The 22449-nt window shown below is 40.4% G+C and overlaps 2 protein-coding genes across 2 annotated transcripts in view; one reads left to right on the top strand and one right to left on the bottom strand.

Annotated features, from left to right (window-relative positions):
• The window catches only part of brf1a (BRF1 general transcription factor IIIB subunit a), a 139720-nt gene that overhangs the window by 90235 nt on the left and 27036 nt on the right, over nt 1-22449 (bottom strand). The window contains exons 5-7 of the mRNA XM_042500550.2: nt 20095-20126; nt 13223-13295; nt 1148-1297 (exon numbers count right to left, since the gene is read on the bottom strand). Of these exons, the coding sequence (XP_042356484.2) occupies nt 1148-1297; nt 13223-13295; nt 20095-20126 (255 nt within the window). The remainder of the gene's footprint in view (nt 1-1147; nt 1298-13222; nt 13296-20094; nt 20127-22449) is intronic.
• LOC121940905 (BTB/POZ domain-containing protein 6-B) lies at nt 5270-10389 on the top strand. Its single transcript, XM_042483581.2, has 4 exons — nt 5270-6216; nt 7255-7345; nt 7572-7690; nt 8747-10389. Exons 1-4 carry the CDS (start codon nt 5807-5809, stop codon nt 9777-9779), a joined length of 1653 nt encoding a protein of 550 aa, XP_042339515.2. The 5' UTR covers nt 5270-5806; the 3' UTR covers nt 9780-10389.

Below are 22449 nucleotides of genomic sequence, written 5' to 3'. Positions count from 1 at the left end.
TTTTGGCTAAAACATCCCTATGTAAGACTTAACTAAATGTGAAACGTATCCATGATCTCTTCAAAGTCAGATAACATTAAAACATGTTTTGTTCTCTCTCATGATATTTCTGCAATTTTTTATTTAATATTTTTATTGCTATTGTTTTTTAATGTATTTATTGATGTACAGCAATTTGGTCAACTCTGTTGTTTTTAAATATGCTTTATAAATTAATTTGGATTAAGAAAAGCAGTAATTTTACTTCACTGAACACAGGAGCTGCTGGTCTACCACTGCCTCCATCAGTTAGTTTGTTGATGTTATTGTGTGATTTTGGTGAATCCAAACCAACAAAAAACAAAAGTCCCTAAACTAACTGATGTAGGCAGTGGTAGACCAGCAGCTCATGTGTTCAATGAGGTAAAAAATATTGCTTTTCTTAATGAAGTCTGACTTTGAAGAGAGCATAGATAGTTGGTTTTTTTTACAGACAGTGCATGTGTTTGTACAGTACTTAGCTTGCGACTAGATAAATGAGATTTGGATTACACTGCACGAGCTGTGTCAGAGATTGTAAACAGATGTTTTGATTCACTTTTGCTCTTATCAAATCCAGACCCCTTTCACTTCAATGCATTAACAATTTTGACCTTCACCACGGAGGCGTGCCAGATAAATAAACTTAACATCAAACAGGAAATGTAATTGATATCTAAATGACAATTTTGGGGGTTCAAGCTTTATTTCAGGACTATTTCATGACTTCAGAAAAAGTAAAATAATTATTCATTATTCAGACATTTAAGGTTTAACTAACCATTGTGAGATATTGACCTTTTTCCTGTTTTTCTAGTTTAATATTATTGTTTTCTTGGAGATAGTTAGAGCCACAAACAGGAGGCTGTTTTACTGTGCGGTTAGAATAAAAACTCTGATGGTCACTGAGTATCCGAGGTTGATTAAAGGACACCTTGATGTTGGATGCCAACAGAGCAGAGAGCGTTAATCACTTTCTCTCCTCTGATTTTTCTCAGAGGACAGAAACCAGGAATCCTCTAATGACAGGCCTGCTGCTCCGCGCCCTCAGGCTGCTGCCAGCACCTGCAATGAAAGAAACCACAGAACAGACACGAGATATCTGACGTCGCCATCGCCTCATGGTTACCTGCTCCACAGAGTCCCGACGGCCTTCGTCCGGTGTGCATCCAGTCCCTCTTCATCCTCTGCACCAGTCTCATCGCCGTCATGGAGACTTCGTGGTTCTTCTCCCCAAATTCCAGCAGCTGGGCGAAACGGGGAATGTACAGGCACGGGTCTGATGGTGACAGGAAAATATTCTTTAAAGTGCGGATAAAGTCAAATCAGAGATTTCTTTCAAACACATTATACATGTTAGAAACCCTGTTTGACTGTTTTTCATCATTTTTTTCTTCAGGACTTGTCAACAAAACTATTGGCAGGTCTGAAATCGTTGCTCGGTGACATAATGGAGCCATCTTTATCATTAACCCCTCCCCAAACGCTTTATATCATATCATCAGTGGTTCTCCCCACCGCTCAGTCGAGACTTACAACACTTACTTATTATAGCTCATAGTTTGCTAGCTAACTATTAGTGATGCATGGGTGAGGATTTTAATAACAACAACGACAAAATAAACAACTACCACAGAAAAAAACATTGGCATCAGGCTATTGGCCAAATTATTTTAACATCTGTATCAGCCCACAATTTCATAATCGGTGCATCCCTACTAAATACATATTTACTGTTTTTACTAGGGTTGCAAATCGTTTAGCACTTTACTAAATCGATTACTGGACACCATACGGGTTTCCATTAACCCTCAAATTGCGCAAACTGAAATTGCAAATATACGGTACGCCTAATAGAAACAATTTCGAAAAAATTCCCATAATCGCAAAAAAGTTTTTACGCTTGCATAACGTTTTTTGCTTTTCTAGGTCACATGATGCTATGGGTGTGTGCCTGTCCATCAGAAGTTATTGCATCACATAACTTTTCAAAAATTGAGCAGATCATCCAGAAGTTTTGAATCCACAATTTCTCTGTGAAATAATCGTGGACTATCACCTCCAAGAAACCCCTCATACGTGGCCGCTCCCTCGTTTATAAGGGGCTCGCTTTTCCATTATCGCTCTCATAACGTGCCTACGTCGCCCTCGATTGAAAATGATGTCGGCTGGTGCGGAGGCTGCAATAGATGTAAAGCTGCTAATGTTTTGAACATCCATCGCCATGGTTACTGGAATGTTGTCACCAGAGAAGTCGCATCACATCACTCAACAGAAACACAGTCATCTTGTATCTGTGTTTTATCTACATTTTTAAAATATCGCTGAAGTTTTGCACAAATCTGTAATGGAAACCCGCATACTGTCAATGATGACAGAAAATGTCGAGGATTCATTGTAGCTGAACGCCTAATTTCACCGCTTGCTACAGAGTAAACTATTAAAAGTATTATAACAGAAGTAATGAATGACTGAATGTTGAGGGAACAGCTTTATGTGATCTAAAGCAACTGCAGCACACGACAGTTTATGGGTCCGCGTATCCTGTATCGACCACATCAGCTTTTGACTCGTGTGTGATTAACTGCGGAGGATAAATCGTGGCAAAGAGAGTGCAAAATGTCCAGCGTGCTCAAGTTTCAGAGACTGATGTCAGATCTGTTTGACTCTGCTGCCAAAACTCTCTGAGGACGGCACTTTAACCAAAACTGTGTCCAATAAACAGCCTGCTTGTGTGCCGTCCGTGTGACATTTGTTTACACACTTCCTGGTCAGTGTCCGTGCTGTAAACAAACCAAAAACAATATCCCAACCATGTTTTCCACTCCAGCTCAGACCAAAGAAAATGTTTGTCTTTGACCAAAAATCCTTCAAACTCACACAGATTGAAACTCGCTGGCACCTGTGAGCTTCCCAGTAAAACCAGTCTCCTACTGCTGGCTGCTAATTAGCTCCACTGGAGAACTTGAGGATTAGCATTTTAGCTCGAGTGCACCCAGAAGCAGCCTGTTTCTCATTCAGAGTCTCTGTCCAGATTTTTCGCAGCTGGCAGAAGGATTTGAATGGGCACATTTCCAAATCACAAGCATTTTGCTTCTCAAATGTCTCTGAGAAACTTGTACAGCGCAGCGTATCATAAACTTTATGGAAAATACTGCGGCTGAAGAAGAGGAAAACTATCAGAACCACCTGCTTTCGCCATGAAACCGCGTGGCAGCTGGCCAGTTTGACTTTTTTTGAAAATTTATTCTAAAAATGATTTTACCGTGCTGAGAAATCTAATTTGAGACCAAAATTAGGGGGGATCCGCTGTAGCCGGGAGACAAAAAGTGGAGTTTCGTGCCCCGGCTATGACAGTGGAGTCAAGTATCTTTGAAGTCAGTGGCTGCGTTTAAAGAGCAGTCCAGTGGAAAGCTGGTAGAGCCAGCTGGTAATAAGATCCAGGCTGATCCCGCTCCCCCTCTGCACCATGTAATGATACGTCTGCGGAGCTCGCCATCGCTGCTCCAAAATTTTACCGTCTGTAAACGCTGGGCCAGGCAAGATTCCCATAGCAAAAAAAAAAGAGGCTGTTTAAGGAGAAAAAAAATCCACCTCCAATCCTCTTTCACTGTCGAATATAATCAATCTGTGATGCTCAAACAGCCAGGAGTCACTCTGTGACAGAGTGCTGTAGTTTACTTTTTTCGTGTACCCACTTTCCCCTCAACCTGCCTCGCCTACTTCTACTTCTGTTCCCCACATTCCCCAAAATTACTTCGACCACCTCCAGAGAGGGGCCGTGAACTCGCTCCTTTCAATCCCATGTGGGAGCGGGGACGCATGAATAGCATTAAAGTGTTATCATTCGGCTGTGGGGAAGCTGCGCCCTTCCCTCAAAACCCCAAAATGGACTTGGAGCTGCAATGCATTCTGGTCTATTTTTTGGTGCCCTCAGTGGAGAAATTAGTCTCAGCGGGCCTCTCCCAGAGCGGACGCTACACACTCCGTTTGTAGTCACCTTCACAGCTGAGTGAAGCTCCCTCCATCAGCCTATATGATTTTATGTATACTTTGTAATGTTCGTTTTCATAAATACTACAAAAATAAACTTTTATCATAATTATTATTATTATGACTACAGGGCAAGCTTTTTTCCCCTTTTATTTATTATTATTATTATTATTATTATTATTATTATGACTACAGCAGCAAGCTTTCTTTCTTTTTACTAATTATTATTATTATCATAACTATTATTATCATAACTACAGCAGCAAGCTTTCCTTCTTTTTATTATTATTATCACCATTATTATTAGTATTATAACTACAGCAGCAAGCTTTCTTTCTTTCTTTTTATTTATTTATTCATTTATTATTATCATCACTATTATAATAACTACAGCAGAGAGCTTTTTCTTTCTTTTTATTTACTTACATACATTAGCTGGCGGTCGGCGCGCACACCCCATATCTGTGTGTGTGTGTATACACAGAGACATATATAAACACAAATATATATGAACATGTATCGATGTTTACACATATACTATATAGATATATGTATATATGTATGTACATATGTGTGTGTGTGTATATATATTTATACATATATATTAGTTATATACACACACACACATATAGGCCTACATACATATAAATATAGTATATATAGACTTACATAAACACTTGTATACATATACACACACACACACACACACACACCTATCTATCTATCTATCTATCTATCTATCTGTGTGTGTGTGTGTGTGTGTGTGTGTACTTCGTGTTTACGGTTCTTGTTTTTTGGTATGTTTGTTTGTTTGTAGTTTTTTAGTCATCTAGCCTTTATTTATGTTCTTAAATGTTGCAGTACTTTGACTTGTTGTATGTTGCACCACAAACAAAAGTCCTTGTAACTGAAAACCTGCGTGATAATAAAATCTCGTTCTAAATTTTTATACTTTAACTTGAAGTAAATATCCGAGTGCTTCTTCCACCACTGTTTTTCTTTTTTTTTTAAAAACATTTCTGTATCATTTCTCAACATCTCTGCACAGCGCTGGAGAGGTCATATTTAACCGACCTTCTTTTTTAATTTTATTTTTATCTTTCCACCGGGTCTAATCAGCGGGACGGAGGCGGAGCGGTTTGGCCCGGTGACGCACTCTGCGGAGCTGCCGGGGGAGGTGCTCCGGCCCTTCTGACGTCACCGCCGTGCGTGATTCTGATTGGCCCTCGGCGAGCCCTGGGCGTCCGAGGAGATCACGAATAAAAAAAAAAAAAAAGAGCAGAAAAATGGAGCAGACCTTAAAAACTCCCGACAAATGACTATTTACCTCTGAGGAGTAACGTCAGCGGCGAGGATCGCAGCTGGCTTCGTGTCGGTGGACAGTCGTTACGGAGGAAGAGGGACAAACACCGGAGCGGATTAACGCAGAGGCGGGGTGGAGGAGAAAATAGGAAGGACTTGCTGCGACTGTCCGGATTACGCTGAAAAGGGAAAACAAGCGACGCTTCGTGGCCGTTTTCTCCGTCCAAGAGAGGATGAGGTGACCGCCAGGAAACGGAGCAAAAGTGCGAAGTTGGACGCGGAGGAGGAAACGGGACTCCACCGGGGCCTGGACGGATATTTAGATGTGTAAACTTCGCTGTCGATGCCGTTTTAAAGCGGCGCCGTGAAAAAAAAGAACCAAATCTCACCCAGAAAACGTTCAATTCTACGCCGAGAAAACACACACACGGCTCGGTCATTAAGTGGTTCAAACACCGGATACTAACACGAAGAAGACCCGTCGCTTGTGCCGATGCCAACGGCAGACTGCAGGTTGCTCCATCATGGCCGGATCATGAGGTGTTTGACTTATCTGCTCCTACTTCCAGAAACACTGAAGAAGTCCAAGAAGGTCGGTAAGCTCCCGGGCAAGCTGCCGGTATGTTATGAGATCCTGACTCTGTCCCTGACGAGCAAGAAGAAGCAGCAGCAGCAGCAGCAGAAGAAGGAGAAGATGGCTGCGGAGTTGTACCCCGCCGCCAACACCAACAACACCAACCTGTCCAACGGCACCACGGTGGCGGACACCGAGAAGACCAAGGAGGTGCAGGTGAGCCAGGCCAGCAGCAGCGCCGCGACCACCCCGACCACCCAGCAAAACATCAACAACAACAACGTAGACCCGCCGAGCTGGCAGTGCAGCCACCCCACGCTGAGAGAGAGGTAAAACATTATGCATCTCTATCTGCTGCAAAACTGCACTAAATCTCTTAAATGTGTGCGCAAAATACCCAAAAGTCCCTGCAGGGATGTGTCAGGAGAGAAGTGACCACATTCAGATCATTACCAAGTAACGACAGGCCACCGTGGTAATGCGACTGTAATAACATAATGAATAAAACAAAGGTAAAAGTGCAATAGTTTAACCACTGCGTAATGGAGTTTTATTTTAAAACTATTCCTGCTGCAGTTACATTACCCCTTTTGTTTACAGTTTTTTTAAAAAAATAATGTTTTTACTTTTTTATTTTTATTGTCTTTTTTCAGTTTTGCTTATTTTTTAACTAACTCTCCTCCAAAATATACTACTGACAGTCACATTGATGATATGAAAATACCATTTTGCATTACAAATAACTCAAAGTATATATTGCATTTTTTCTATTCATTTATGCATGTATAGTAACCTTTAGTGCACAACAAACTGCCCCTTGGGGATAATAAACATCCAAAATTGAATTTTTAAGGCTGCATTTCCTCCTGTGCAGACCTGCAACAATAAGCTGATTAATATGCACACAAGTAGGATGATTAATTACTAATTTAAGGAAGTTTTTAAGCAAAAAATCTCCTTTTTGAAAATTTTCCTTTTGATAGTAAAGAGTATCTTTTGGATTTGCACTGTTGATTTAAGTAAACAAAACATCTAAAAATGTCACAATAACTCAGATTAACTGATAATGACAGTTATCATTAGTTGTAGCTCTACTTCTGTTGCTTTGCATGTTCTCTGATTATCTAATGATGGCAAACTGTATCTTTTGTACTGTTGATTTAAGTAAACAAAACATCTGAAAATGTCACAATAACTCAGATTAACTGATACTGACATTATTAATTAGTTGCAGCCTTACTTCTCTTGCCATATCCTCCCCAAACCTACGAAAATAACCAGTGTCTCTAGGCAAAAGGAGTGTGGGAGGACTTGATGTTATACAATACTTGATTGAGGCTTATTCGTGAAACCTGCTCTGCTTTTAGGAATGCCTTGATGTTTAACAATGAGCTGATGGCTGATGTCCACTTCATTGTCGGCCCCTTGGGGGGAGCGCAGAAGGTTCCAGCACACAAGGTAAAAAGATTTTGGATGTTGGGGGAAAAAACCCCAATTTTATGAGAAAATATAAACCTTTAAAGTCAGATCTGGATTCAGTGATTTCTTTTTGTTTTGTTTCATTAACTGTTAAAAGTGTCTCTGCAGCAGTGCTACTGAAAAACGAGCTGCTTCTTTACTGAACTTGGGAATGATTTTGGTCGCATCTGACGCATCTGTCTGCTCCTCCCTCCCTCCCTCCCAGTATGTGCTGGCCGTGGGAAGCTCGGTCTTCTGTGCCATGTTTTACGGCGATCTGGCGGAGGAGGAGTCTGAGATCCATATCCCAGATGTGGAACCTGCTGCTTTTCTAATTCTGCTGAAGTAAGCCACTCACCATCCCTCACACAGCCAACCAGAAGGAGAGATGACAAGCGCAGTCAGTGTCACTTCAAAGCATATTATTACTCATCCAAAGCTAAGCAGAGGCGAATGCCAAAATGCTGGGAGCGCCTGAGAGCAGGGGCAGCAGCAGCACCGTGCTCTGTAATTGCTGGTTTTCTCAGTGCTCTTTGTCCAACGAGAAACATTTTTTCCCCCTTTTCCCTCATCCACCGCCTGACGATTTTCTTTGAGGGGAGTATATGCAGACGGGTGGTTATAAATATCTCTCCTTTGTTGCTCATTCAGTAGCTTTGGCTAAGCCAGCACCAGACTGTTGCATGTTAGGCGTTTTGTGTTAAGCAGGAGCTGGGCGATACGGTTAAAGATGTTATCACCAGAAATGTTTCATGATGGTCGATATCAATAATTATCTATGAGAAAAATCAAATCGTTATTTCTTTTAAGTTTTGAGGGTATCACAGTTTGTAATTTCTACCGTTTCTTAAACAAAATAACAAAGGACGGACTTTGATGACATCATGAGATAGCGACGACGTGATCGAGACAGAAATCTCGTGTTAATGTATTAAAGTTACGATAAATCATATCATTATATGAAATAACCGGTTAGTTGCGATAACTTGCTAACTGGCCGTTGGCATTAGATATCAGGTATTAAGCTATTTTATAGGTTTATTTATTTATTGAGCTATTTAGTAACACTGTCACTTTATCGTACGTTGCTGGACCCGAGTCAACTTGTACAAAATGACAATAAAATGAACCTTGATGAGTAAATTTAGGCGACTGTAGCTAACATAGTGTGGCGAATTCAATCAGGGGTGCGACTACAAATAACTTTATATTCGTGTTGAATGTTGTAACGTTACGATATTTCTGTGCCGTTCGAAACATTAGCAAGTTAGCAGAGTATTTTATATTTGCAATTTCGGTTGCACAATTTGAGCGTTAATGGAAACCCGTCTTTTGTGAGGTATTATATTAAATCGCAACATTTCTGCACAGTGACTAAAAGCGTTATTTTCTCTCTCCCAGGTACATGTACAGCGATGAGATCGACCTGGAGGCAGACACGGTGCTGGCCACCTTGTATGCTGCCAAGAAGTACATCGTTCCTGCACTGGCCAAAGCCTGCGTCACCTTCCTGGAAACGAGCCTGGAGGCCAAGAACGCCTGCGTGCTGCTCTCCCAGAGCCGCCTGTTCGAGGAGCCCGAGCTGACGCAGCGCTGCTGGGAGGTGATCGACGCTCAGGCCGAGCTCGCGCTGTGCTCCGAGGGCTTCTGCGAGATCGACCTGCAGACGCTGGAGATAATTTTGCGCAGGGAGACGCTCAACACAAAGGAGGTGGTGGTGTTTGAGGCGGTTATGAACTGGGCCTCGGCGGAGTGCAAGAGACAAGGTTTAGGGCCCACGACCCGCAACAAGAGAGAAGTCCTCGGCAAGGCGCTGTTCTTGGTGCGTATCCCCTCCATGAGCCTGGAGGAGTTTGCTAACGGGGCGGCGCAATGTGACATCCTGACACTGGAGGAGACGCACAATGTGTTCCTGTGGTACACCGCGGCTAAAAAACCCGATCTGGACTTCCCTCTGACGGCGAGGAAGGGTTTGGCGCCTCAGAGGTGCCACCGCTTCCAGTCCTCGGCCTACCGGAGCAATCAGTGGCGCTACCGCGGCCGGTGCGACAGCATTCAGTTCGCGGTGGACAAGAGGATCTTTATCGCTGGTCTTGGGCTGTACGGGTCGAGCGGCGGCAAAGCTGAATACAGCGTCAAAATCGAACTGAAGAGACAAGGGGTGACGCTGGCGCAGAATCTCACAAAGTTTGTGTCGGACGGGTCGAGCAGTACGTTTCCGGTGTGGTTCGAGCATCCTGTTCAAGTGGAGCAGGACGCCTTCTACACGGTGAGCGCCGTGCTGGACGGGAACGAACTGAGCTATTTTGGCCAGGAGGGCATGACGGAGGTGCAGTGCGGGAAGGTGACATTTCAATTCCAGTGCTCCTCCGACAGCACCAACGGGACCGGAGTACAGGGAGGACAGATCCCCGAGCTTGTGTTCTATGCGTAAGCTGCGTTGGACTGCTGATGGGAAATTATCCTCGCCTCCCAGCCTTCAAAGTAATGTAGCATTAAAGACACTTGAGTAATGTCACACTAAATGGCCTGGTTAGTTCTTTGAGAGACTATTTTAAAAGCCAAGGAGCTGTCGTTTTATCTTATTTAATTTAATGTTATTTTTTTAATTTAAATACTGGGTTAACGTTATTTGCTCTGACGCCTGTGTTTAAGGGCTGCGGCTGCTGTAGAAACAACATTAATACAGTGATTTGTGGTTATGTAATCAAGCTGAGCTCCACAACTGAAACTAGTAGGGACTGCTTCACATTGTGTAATTGCAACTCTGCGTATATACAATGTTGTTGCTATAGTCTGAGCAGCAATATTACACCAGGAGCAAACTTTATGTAGTGTTATGATTCTAAATGCAAAAAAAAACAACAAAAAAAGTAGAAATCTTGAGAGTTGTTTTGCACTTCAGAGGACGGCCTCGGAAACGTTGTGTCTTTTGTAAAATACAGTTTAACTGTTAACAGCTTGATGCTGTTAAAGATGACCAGATGTGTTCTGTACAAGAATGCTTATACACCTGATGATAAAACATAAAGGCTGTAATGTGATTGAAGCTGCAGATGTCATGTTATTGTGGGAGAGGGAGAGGGGATTTTAGGGACTGCAGCGCCCCCTGGTTACTGCAGTGGGAACTACACGGTAGTATTTTGGGAACACCGGGTTCTTGCAGCTCTGGATGGATTACATAAACTGCATCTAGTGCAGCACAGAGGCCAAGGAGCCAGAGGGCCCCCAAAAAGTCTTGGTGGAAAGTCAGAGGGCTCAGTCAAAATCCAGGACGCTCTTACCTGAAGTAACTTAACCCTTTGAAACCTGGATCGACATGCTGCATTCAAATGCCTTTCACAAGCATTTAAATCTTTAAAATCTGAAATTTGATTGATTTTCTTTAAAAAACATGAGGGGAAAAATCAATCAGTAACTTGGCATGACATTAGAAAATTACCTGAAAATTATTATTTTCAAAGTATTTTGAAAATGATCAATTAACAAGCTGAACATAAAGAAAACTATAATTCTAATTATTATAATTATATATTTAACATTTGGATACAGCAAAAATGTATTAATTTTAATTATATATTATTACTTTTTTCAGGTAATTTCCTGTTTTTGTTCTTTTTACTTTTCTTTTTTGTGCTAATTTCAGATTCTTTTCTTGTAGGTTTTTTCCTAATTTCTTTATAATTTGGGGCCCATTTCCTGTTTTTTATTTTATTTTATCACTTTTTTTAGGCCATTTGCTGTTTTTTTCTTTTACTTTTCATTTATGCTAATCTCAGATAGTTTTCTTGTAGATTTTTACCCATTTCTTGCTCATTTTGCAGTTATTTCCTGTTAAGTTACTCATGTTTTTGTGAGAAATCAAGGCAATACGCTCAGGTTGCAAAGGGTTAAATGGGTTTGACAGCAGGTGTAGCTCTGCTTGCAGAGAGTAAAACCTGCTTTACGGGTTCCTATAATATTAGGCACAGTATATTTTGTATATTTTTGGAGGAGCGTCTGTGTAAATCTGCAGCAGCAGGAAGACTTGGACACGATTCAGACAGCTTCTTTTCATCTCTACGACTCTTTCAAGTTCCTCAAACATTATGGAAGTTCAATATTAAGTCTCTAGAGTACTTTTAAGTCATTCATCAAGCAAATATGCCAAACGTTCTCTGGTCCCAGCTTCGTAAATGTGAAATTTCACAGCTTTTTAAAGAGTTATGTAATTATAGATTCAACGCTTTTGGGGGATTTGGACATTTAAAGTCCTAGTTGAATTAGAGCTTCTTTATTGTGACGTATTTCGCTGTGAAACGGAATATTTAATTAATGCACAGTTACATGAAGGCTCTAAATCAAATCCTTCACATGTGATTGGGCAGCTAAAAGTGACTTTTGTAAACATCTGAGTCAGTAAACATTTAAACATGTTACATAAGGAGATAAGACAGGTATTTTGATGTCAAAAAAAACTCAGATATGGATTTTTTGACATATTTGGCAGATAAAAGAAATAATCATAATACAGGGACTAAAACTGGAGAAAATGTGTTTTCATCTCATGGGGACTTTAAAGATGCAGGGGTCAACGTCGCTGTTTTAATTAATTGCCCAGTCAGCAAAGCTGGTCAGAAATCTACTTACTAAGAGTAAACTTTTACTCGCCCCGACACAAATGGTTTATATTTATTAGTAATTATCAAATAACTACAAACACTAAAGGTTCATTCTGTACTACACCTTTAACTCTCAGAGGTAGCTCATTCACTAGCTTCTTATCGTCAGCTCTGGTAAAACAGATTCTTTTAACCCTTTGAAACCTGAGCAAATTGGTTTGATTTCTTCAAAAACATGGGAAGAAGGCAATGAGCAACTTAAGAAGAAATGACCCAGAAACTTGCAAAAAATCTTAGCAAATTAAGTGAGAGAAAATTACTTGAAAAATACCAATAAACCCTGTCTTCCCCCCCAAAAAGGGATTTTTTTAAATATAAGAATGACCTAAAAAACAACTTAAAATTTCAAATAATTACATAAAAAAAAAAAATTATGATAATTATAAATATGGTTCTCAGGAAAGTTTTCCTGGCATTTTTTTCTTCAAAATCTACTTTGCAGAATATATCTTGCCACGCTATTTTGGTATTTCACTTGCCCCAGGCAATCCTCTGCTCTTTTACACAGAAATTACACTAAAGAGTTGCTACAAAGTCCCATTTTTACACTACCTTGCATTTTTACATGAACCCAAACAAGGGCAGCATCATGTCACTCCAGTGTGTGATTTTAGACAGCATGCTGGCATCAAGGATCCAAAAGAGGCGTAAAAGGCGTGACGTGTAACACAACATTGTCTGCCTTTAGTATGACATAACATGCACGTTGGAAGCATTTATGAACAACAACAGTGGCCCAGCATGGCAATAAACAATCATTTACTGCCAACGTCATACGGTCGTTGATCCTGTCCTCTGCTCAGAGGATAAGGAGCTCCTGAACTTCGTTTTCCCAATTTGTGGACATTTTCATCTGCTGCTCTTCTCTGAGTTAACCATTAAGTGCTGCTAGTTGCTTTTTAAATCTCCCTTTGTGGTCGCACACAGTCAAAACGTTACACACATTCTACATACAGAGCGGCGAGGCGGTATAACAGCCTCGAGCAGGCAGTGTAAAAGGGCTGTGAATGTTGAGCCCTGAAACATCACCTTGAACTCTCTTTCACTATTTTCTGGTGATACATAAACTGAAAGTAATTACTCCATAACTGGTGAAATAACTGATACACTAAAAGATAATAATCAGTAGTTGCAGCCATATCCAAAACAATAACTGGATTCAAAGTCTTGCACATTGAATCCAGCAGGATAACGTGAAGATAAGTGAAGCGTGTACCTATAGCCGGGGCGTTGATGCACAGCTCTCTGGCCAGAACGAGGAAGGTTCTTCCCAGTATGTAGACGTTCACCTGCGGATGATTAAGATAAAAACTGATTAACAGCAAAGATAAATACACCTTGTGCTGCAAGTTAAAATAATAATAACTTTATTTATATAGCACCTTTAAACAGAGTTTTTTAACAAACAAAGCAAAGCAAAAATGGGATACGTGGATGGAGGTACAACTGCAGAAAAGCCAGTCCAATTGAACTGTGACAAATAATCCAAGATGCAATATGTAAAATGTTAAAAAAAAAAAAAAACGGGGCAAAAAACAACAAAAACAGAAGCAACAAAAGCAATAAAACCACATATTAAAGGAAGTAAAATACATAAAACATAATTAAGAAGGTAAAATAAACAAAAAGACGACATCACATCAAAGCAAGTCTATAAAAATGTTTTTAAGAAGTGATTTTAAAATCTCACTGTTTCACAGTCACTGGAGGTAACTGTGGTGATGTGATGTCTGTTAAAATCAGCAAGTCTGATTTTTTTTAACTGGATTTGGGAGTTTTCGTGATCCTGGATGTCATATGTGACTCCAGGAGCCATTAGATCCATTTAACTCCACTTAAAGAGTCACAGCTCGAGCATCAGTCTGAAATTAAACCTCATAAGATATGACTGATGGTGGCTGGTGTGTTTGAGAGGAACAAAAAACAGACTGTTCGGGATGTGAAATAAAGCCGTTGCGTCACCGGCAGGTTAAGTGTTCTGGTTACATAATCGACCTGAAGGCTGCAGAACGTTTCGCTGCAATATGTGTGATTAAAAACCGAGCTCGGGGCCCTTTGGAGGGATTTTTCCCCCTCAAACAGAGCTGTGAGTTGGAGAGATTGTCTATTAATTTCCAATCAAAATATCTGCCACTCAGTCGCCCCCTAAGCTATCCCAGCCCGCATCTGCTCCTTCAGATCGATTTACTTAAATTTAAATTACAGATCTGACGGATACACCACGGTGTTCGGACAGTATTGACTCTCTGCACTTACTTTTCCCCAGCCGGGATCACAGAAAGACGACGTTTTAACTCATTTAAGAGTTATTTTTGGTGATTTATACTTTGTCATGTTGAAGTAACCTGATTGCATTTCATACTGATCGATTTATCAGCTCACCGCTATTTTCATCAGCTAAAGGGTGACCTTTAACAGACACCTGCACTGAAAATTGTTTCTCCAAAAAACAGCACAAAAACTAGATTTTAGAAAGGGACAAACGATTATATTGACGACTTTTGAGATGACAAAAAAGTTATTTAAGCCAGTGAACTTCTGGTTAAATGACTGCTTGCATCACAAGTTTAACCTTTTTGCAGCAAACATGAACTTAAAATTTCCATGCCTGCTTTTATTTAATTTTGTCAACATTAGAGCTGTAAAAATGATTATAGTGATCAGAATTACATATTTTTTAAGTTTTGTTTTGTTTTTTAATTTCCTTTTTATTTATTTTTTTATCTTACAAATTTTCAGGTAATTTTCAGGTACATCTTACCAATTTTTGGCTAATTTCTTTTTACATTAGTCATTGCCTTCTTCCCATGTTTTTGATAGAAATCAAGCCAATTTGCTCAGGTTTCAACAGGTTAACCATTGAGATGCAATGATGCATCAACACAAAACACCGTCAGTCTCCGCCCAAGCAGCTCAAGCATCGACCAAAATTAGTCTGCATCAACTTCAACTGCATCAACGAGAAGTAACCACTGTAAAGCTTTCACAAACCTTCATCCAAGCTGCTTTATACTGTTTACCAGCCTGGCTGTGACATGACCAAAAAACAAAAACCCACACACAAAAAGGCACATTCATCTGCTGCAGAGCCGTCTACACAGCTCCGCTCTACTGGCAATGAGAAAGGAGTCCGTTTGTGTTTAGTGGGTTTGCTCGTGTTCATAAACCTGTGTACTTGGGCTAATTTTGGTGGAAAAGGGGTATAAATTATCAGACGCAGATACCCTCTTAAGTCCTTTAACTACTGCTGCTGTTTGAAAGGGTTAGCTGAGGGGAAAAACATATTCCTCAAAATAAATTGGAACATTTTTAAACAATATAAAGTCCGCAGCTTGATAAATTGGGGTATGAAACATTGAAACACACATCACATTTCTAACCGCCTGTTTCGGGATGTGATGAAGTCCCCTGTGCAGTAAAACTAGGCTGAGCAACAAACCAGAGACCTGGTTTGTTGCAGGATGTGGGTGGAGGGTGGGTGGTGGATGAGGGAGAGTGTGTCATCGGGGTTATCACGCTGGCACCTCCCATCACAGATGTTTCATTGTATTTAACCCACAACACCTCCAGAAGGCTCGGCAGTAAATTCTGGCAGACCCCCGCTCTATCTGAAAGGATCTGATGATGAATAACAAAGCCACGGGGCTGCACATCTATCATGTTTTTCTCAAATTATCAGCATTACAGCCCAGAGTTACGTTTTGCTGCTGAAAGCTGAAGCAGAAGGGCAGTGAAAGCTGCAGGATCAGGTCGTGAACTCGGGTCAGATCTCTGTCATTCCTTCAGACCGACTCTCCAGACCTCCAGGGCTCTGGGGGTGAGGGAGGGAGGGGGAGCAGACAGACGGACTCTCGCTCTCAGCCCCCTCTGGAGTCGGGCAGGGACACAGATGCTCCTCTGCTATTCTGGGAAGTGGATTCCAGCGAGGAATTTATACACAAAGGCAGAAACGGTGGTGGAGGAAGTGGAACAAGTGATTACAGCTACAGCGAGGATGTTGGTTGTTACTCACGACTGTTGGTCTCTGGAGCAAAATAAACACCCTTTCTGCTTTATAAAGCTGCCCTAATCAATAGTTTTATATTAAAGAAGTATTTCACCGCAGGCAAAATAGTCTTAACTCGGCTGTCCATGAAGCAAAAAGATGCAAATACATGACCAGAGAAAACAGAAGAAAACGACTGTGGTATTTGCTTTTGATCGAGAGGTGGAAAAACTACAAATACCAGAATGCACTGTGCCACACCAGACCAATAAACACTCCCGCTGGAGCGTCAATGTAATCCGAACTCATCTGTTGGACATAATGGCAGCCGGCTGGTAACAACCGATCTCATTTTACAGTTAAACTGTGAGTTAAAACATGTTTCTGAAAACATTTGAGACGAGAATAAGGTAACAAATTTCTAACAACTTGAGGCCCGCTGGCCAAATCTGGCCCCTAATAGGGTGCTGGGTGGCCCCTCCAACCACTTTCTAATTCACGAAAAAAAAAGAAGATTCACTCTGGGAATCGCTTTTGTACTTTAAGTATACATAAGGTGCCAGAGTCCATTAAACAACATCAAAATAGAGCTTGTTTATCAAAAAAGTGCCCAAAAGGATTCCCCACATACCCCAACAGAGGTCCTAGCTAAGCTCCTAATGTCTCAAAAACCTCAAAAAATCCTAAAATCCTTAAAATCTGCTAAATCCAAGAAATGTTCTAAAATCCTCGAAACATCCTAAAATCCTACTTAAGTCCTAAAATCATAGAGATGTGAAAAATCCTAGAAACAACCTAAAATCATGGTAAAGTCCTAAAATCCTTTAAAGGTCCTAAACAAATATCCCTAAATCCTCGAAATGTCCTAAAATCTGAAAAATGTCCAAAAATCCTAAAAACGTCCTAAAAACTGAGAGATGACCAAAAATCCCTGAAACATGCCAAACTCGTAATAATGTCCTAAATTCTGGAAACATCCTAAAAATGTGCTAAAATCCTTGAAACATCTTAAAACCCGAGAAACGTCCTAGAATCCTAGAAATGTGATAAATCTTAGAAACATTACATTACACTATTACTATTACTATTACTATTACTATTACTATTACACTGTTTTATGTAGTATCCCTTTAATCTCACAAATTGCTGAATTTGACTCCGTCTGTGAACCTGTGAACATGGTATCAGACTCAGTGTCTTTAAATTTAATTTTATCATCACTTTGATTTGCCGGCGTTGGAGCTGCTTGTAGGTGAAATGGAGAATATAATCCCCCTCTCCACTGCAGCGCTAAGTGAAACTTTCCGGGTCGAGGGGTCAAAACTCGAAGCAGCGCTGAGTGGTTACTCGATACTTCACGGCCAAGAAGCAACAGGTGAAAGAGGAGAACTTTCAATTAAAGGATTCCTGACGGGACTCGTGTGACCGAGCGCGGCTCCGGTTATATTAGTGAGAATCAACAACTTTCTCCTGAAGACAGAAACTACAGAAGCAAACAGCTGCTGTCAACACGTCTTCGGCTGCACTGCTTAAGCAGAGGACGCAAATAATTTAAAAATGTTTAATAATAAAGATAAAAAAGTTTAAAAACTGCAAATCAAAGATCAACTGTGCAGAAACTACACACTGAAAGATAAAAAAGACACCTTAAAATATGTTAACATCTGGTCAGAGACATGAAAATTAGCTTTCTAGCTAACTTGGCCTCTTAACTTTATTTTATTGTTTGTTAAAATCAATGAGCATGGTCACTGTTAAATAAATTGAAAAGGTAAAAATGTGTCTCGACAGGAAAATGTCTGTCTAAAAAGTGATAAAAAAGAATCTGACCAATTCACATATTTGAAACTAAATCCAAAATGTGAGACAATCAGAGGAATTCAGAATAAGGACTTCTGTGCACTGTCTAGAGCTTTAAATAAAATATTTTATTAACAGAAAATGCTTCTTGATGGTCTGAGCCCTCAGTGTCGGGATGAAATCTTCACAGTAGCTGCTAATTTTAATCAACTCATCCCTCAACGCCGAAGATATAGCAGGATCAAGGACAAATCTGATTTAGTTTTATAAACTTTGTTTACAAAAAACATCATAAATCTGCTGAAACCTGTGAATACAGAGTCAGCAGGATCGTCTCCAAAACACCTGTTGCTCAGAAACTCTGCATGTGTGCAGAGACATGCATCTGACGTGGAAAACATTCAGAGCATGTGCAGGAGTGAACAAAGTCCGGGACGCTCATCACATTAGCAGCAGAAAACAGCTGATATTTACAGCCGGTATTGATCTCGCCCCCTGACCAATATGCTTATTCTATGTGATTAACTCTGCGGCTCAGACTGACAAAGCTCCTCATTCATGCAGACAATGCACAGCGGACCAAGCGGCCTCGCTGTGGATCCATTAAAAAGTGATTGGTATCGCCGCCCCACAGCAGCAGCCTGAACGCTGGACATTAATAACCCCCTACAAGCCTACCCACCCAAAATCCACTTCAAATCCACTCCCAGCTTCCACATGCCGGGGTGTGGACGAGGGGGGAGGGGGCGTCCGGCTCCTCCAGGACAGCTGGGTGCATAAAAATAAAAGCCCCTGACCAGCTGTGACTCTGAGAAATGTCCCAGCGCCTCCTCCAGCACCACCACACCCCTGACTCACCGTGAATCGGCTGCCATTAAATATGCAGACACATGGAGGGCCTTCTAAATTTAATCACACACGACTCCGCTTTAATTACACGGGTGAAAGTCTGAACGCAAGATGACTGCAGGAGCAAGTGGTTAGGCAGAGATGCATTCTGGGACTTGTGGTGAGTGGTGCAGGGGCGTGCATTTAAGGGGCGAGCATCAGCACACATTAAAGAGAGAAGCGAAGACTTCAAAGTCTGGAAAAGTTATTTTAAGTTTAGATTTTATAACCTTCATTTCACAGATTTCTTGAATTAATGAAAATAAAAGGCCGATTAAAAACAGCAGTGTTTTAATGAGAGCTGCAACTAATAGTCAATTAATCCTTTGAAACCTGGATCCACATCAGTTTTCATGTGCTGCGTTCCCTTTTACAAGCTGTATTTTACCATTTGAAGCCTGAAACCCTGGTTTTATTTCTCTCACAAAAATGTGAAAAAGGCAATGAGCAACTTAGCCAGAAATGTCCGTCATTATTAGACTAATATCTAAAAAATAGTTTTAAAAAGTCAGGAACTTATTGTGGAACCAGCTATGCCATAAAAGCACAATGTCAGCACTACTTTTTATGATGTTGTTTTAAAAAATAAATACTTATTTGCGAGTTTAAAAATAGTGTATAGTGCATTTTGACCTGTTTAGGACATGAAACCTAAATTTCAGGTCTTGGGATTCATCAGACTTGACTCGGGATTTCAGTGCAAAGACTTGAGACTTACCTGTGACTTGCACAACAAAAACTTGGTCCCAACTCTGTTACTTTTTCAATGCAAGCACAGAGCTGCACATAACTGGTTAGAGCTGGTGTTGCACTCATGAGCTAAATGCTTTGTATCAAGTGACTGATTTTAGGATTTGACATTAGAAATAGGGCTCAGTAAAAGGTAATTATGTCCTTATCAAGTCATACAGCGTTTTCAAAATATAAATGATCATTCATATAAATAACAGCACTTTAAATTAAGAATTGCACTTTAAGTGGATTCATCTAAAAGTCATATTGATCAGCTTCTATTTTGAAAACAGATTCATGATTTAAGTCAGTTTTCAAGCAAAAACGAAGAATATTTTGTATTTAGTAGTATTCTTTGTTACCATGACTTTGTTACTTTTTCAATGCAACCACAGTATTGTACAAACATACGACTTGTAAGAAGTTTTACTGTACGTGTAAGCCAAAGCCTTTGTATGAAATATGTGATTTTAGGTTTTGAAGTTACACAAACAGCTCAATCAAAGTTAATTAAATCAAATTTCACAACATTTTAGGGATTTGGGATGAACAAAACAAGACGTCTGAAGACATCACCTTTGGGCTCTGGAAATAGTGACTGACATATCTTCACTATTTACTGACTGACCAAGAAACTCATCAGCACAATAATCAATAAAGAAGATAACAGTATTAAAACGTACCTGCAGGATATCGCTGAGGTCCAGCAGCATGTCTGAGAGGAAACTGGTTAAGGCGACTAAACCAAAAGAATCACAGTTTAAAAAAAGTAAATTCATGATTCTGTTTCTCAGACAAACAAAAAGGAGCTTGAAATAAAATTAAAAGTATTATGTTTTCCAGTGTAAGCACACTACTGTGCAAACCTGGTATAAATCACAGTTTACTGGTAAGCCTGCAGCTTTGTATTATCCAGAATTGTTTCTTCCTCTCCAAAACAGGCAGACCAGGTGATTAAACACTGAATAAAGCAGTTTACGGTAAAGAAAATCAATGTTCAGCCGACGGGCTGCTAACTTAAGTGGCCAATGCAAAAATATGAATGCAGCTATATAGAGTCAGTGTTTAGTTTGTCTGTTCTGGGCTACTGTAGAAACATTTTTCTTATTTCTTATCAATTTTCAATATTCCTATTTCTTATCAAAATTCTTATTTTTCAGGGGATTATACGCTAAAGACAACATACTCAATATATTATATTAAATTATTTTTAAATCATATTACTGCTAATATATCCCCTAAATCCACACACTGGACCTTTAAACATCTTTAAAGTGTATTTTATGAAGCGTTTCTACAATGTAATGTCACTTGAATTGAAATTTAAGACCAGTTTTACAGGAGTAGATGAGATAGATGAGTAGTTGATGATAAAAACTGCACTGAAATCAATTACTGAAGGTCAAAGGGATTTTTTAAAAATATTTCAAAAATTTATTGTAACATAAAACATGACTCTTTAGGTAATGTTAACACAAGAGGCAATCAGCATATTATTATTACTTTTTTTTTTTTAAAGATTTTTAATTAATTTTTAAGAGTTCTGAAAGATTGATTTAAAATATTTTAATGCCAATTAAGGCCTTATTTTTTATATTATTGAATTCATTTCATGAATTTTAAGACTTTTTAGGGATCCACAGGAACCTTGTTTTATGCCTCTCCACCTGCACAGAGGACACCGGCGTCCCGCTGATGACAAAATAAAATCAGTGAGAGACGCTGAGCTGAGGCAGCTGTGACAGTAAATCTAATGAGACGCTGAATCGTCACCTCTGACCAGACGACTAAATATACTGACCGACCTGTCGCCTCCCCCACTGTGACCTCACACACACACACACACACACACACACGTCTGCCTCAGGACATCCCACCCTCACAATGACCCCCCCACGCGCCCTCGACCAACATCGGTCTCCGTGGCGACAACGTCTCCGTGGCGACGGGTGCACCTGTCTGCAGAGCTGCCGGGGTGGATTAGCGGTGGCTCCTCTGACAAAAGAAAAAAAAAAAAAGGCCTCACAATGGAATTAGCAGCAGCAGTGCAGATGAAATGGAAAAGATAATCCCAGCACACGCCGTCTGGAGATTACAGGAGACTCCCTTAATCAGGGAAATAAACAACAGCAGGGCCCTCGACACATCTGGGTCCACTGAGGCGACAACAAATGTTTACACCTTTGTTTGCTGCGACAGGAAGGACAATCTCAATAAGTCACTTATTTAAATATCCAGAGACATGGATGTTTAAACTGAAGGAGCTGTCACATTAAAGCTCTGGCATTTAAAGGGTTAAAATTCAGAAAATTAGTAAATATTTGATATTTATGATTAGGACTGATGTCGGTTAAAAAATAAACTAAAAACAAACCAACATATTAAGTATGAATGATTTACTGTCACTTGTCTAGTCTCTGCTTGGTGACTCGTCACAGCTTGACATGACTGATTGATGACGTAATGACGTCACAGTTTTGTTTTGACTGTTTTTATGGATACATAAACTTTTGTGCCAGTTTTTGGGATAATTCCTCTCTTCAGAAAGAAAAGACGAAGGGGGCAATTGAAGGCAAAAGACAGGAAGGGAAGGAGGAAAGGGAAGTGCGATTAAGGAGAAAGGAAGGTCGGAAAGACAAAAAAGGCGAATGGCAATAAAGAAGTTCAGATGCAGTCTTGAGAAATCCCAACCGTCCGGTTTTTCATGCGGTTGGTCCTCGTTAAATTAAACTCCAGATTTCGACGGCTGTTTCCTTTTACACTCTGTTCTCCTGCCTTCGTCTTTGTCCTGATTCTCCCCTGCGACCACATTACAGACTCACCCAGCTGTGGAGAAGGAAGTGAGCGGAGCTATTTTTACCCCAGCCTCACTCCTCCAAACATGCACAAACAGACAGGCCTGCACTGACACACACACGCACACACACACTGACAAAAGCCCGTAAACAATGCAGCAGGAAGGCATTACACCCTCTTCGCCCTGCTTTCATTAGGTAAACCTATCCCTGCTGTCCTGCGCCGTCGTTACATAACACGAT

This window comes from Plectropomus leopardus, chromosome 14 (genome assembly GCF_026936395.1).
Source record: "Plectropomus leopardus strain MGB_pleo_1.0 chromosome 14, ASM2693639v1, whole genome shotgun sequence".
NCBI lineage: Eukaryota > Metazoa > Chordata > Actinopteri > Perciformes > Serranidae > Plectropomus > Plectropomus leopardus.
Note: the sequence above shows the minus strand (reverse complement) of the source record. Positions and strands in the feature narration are given on the sequence as shown.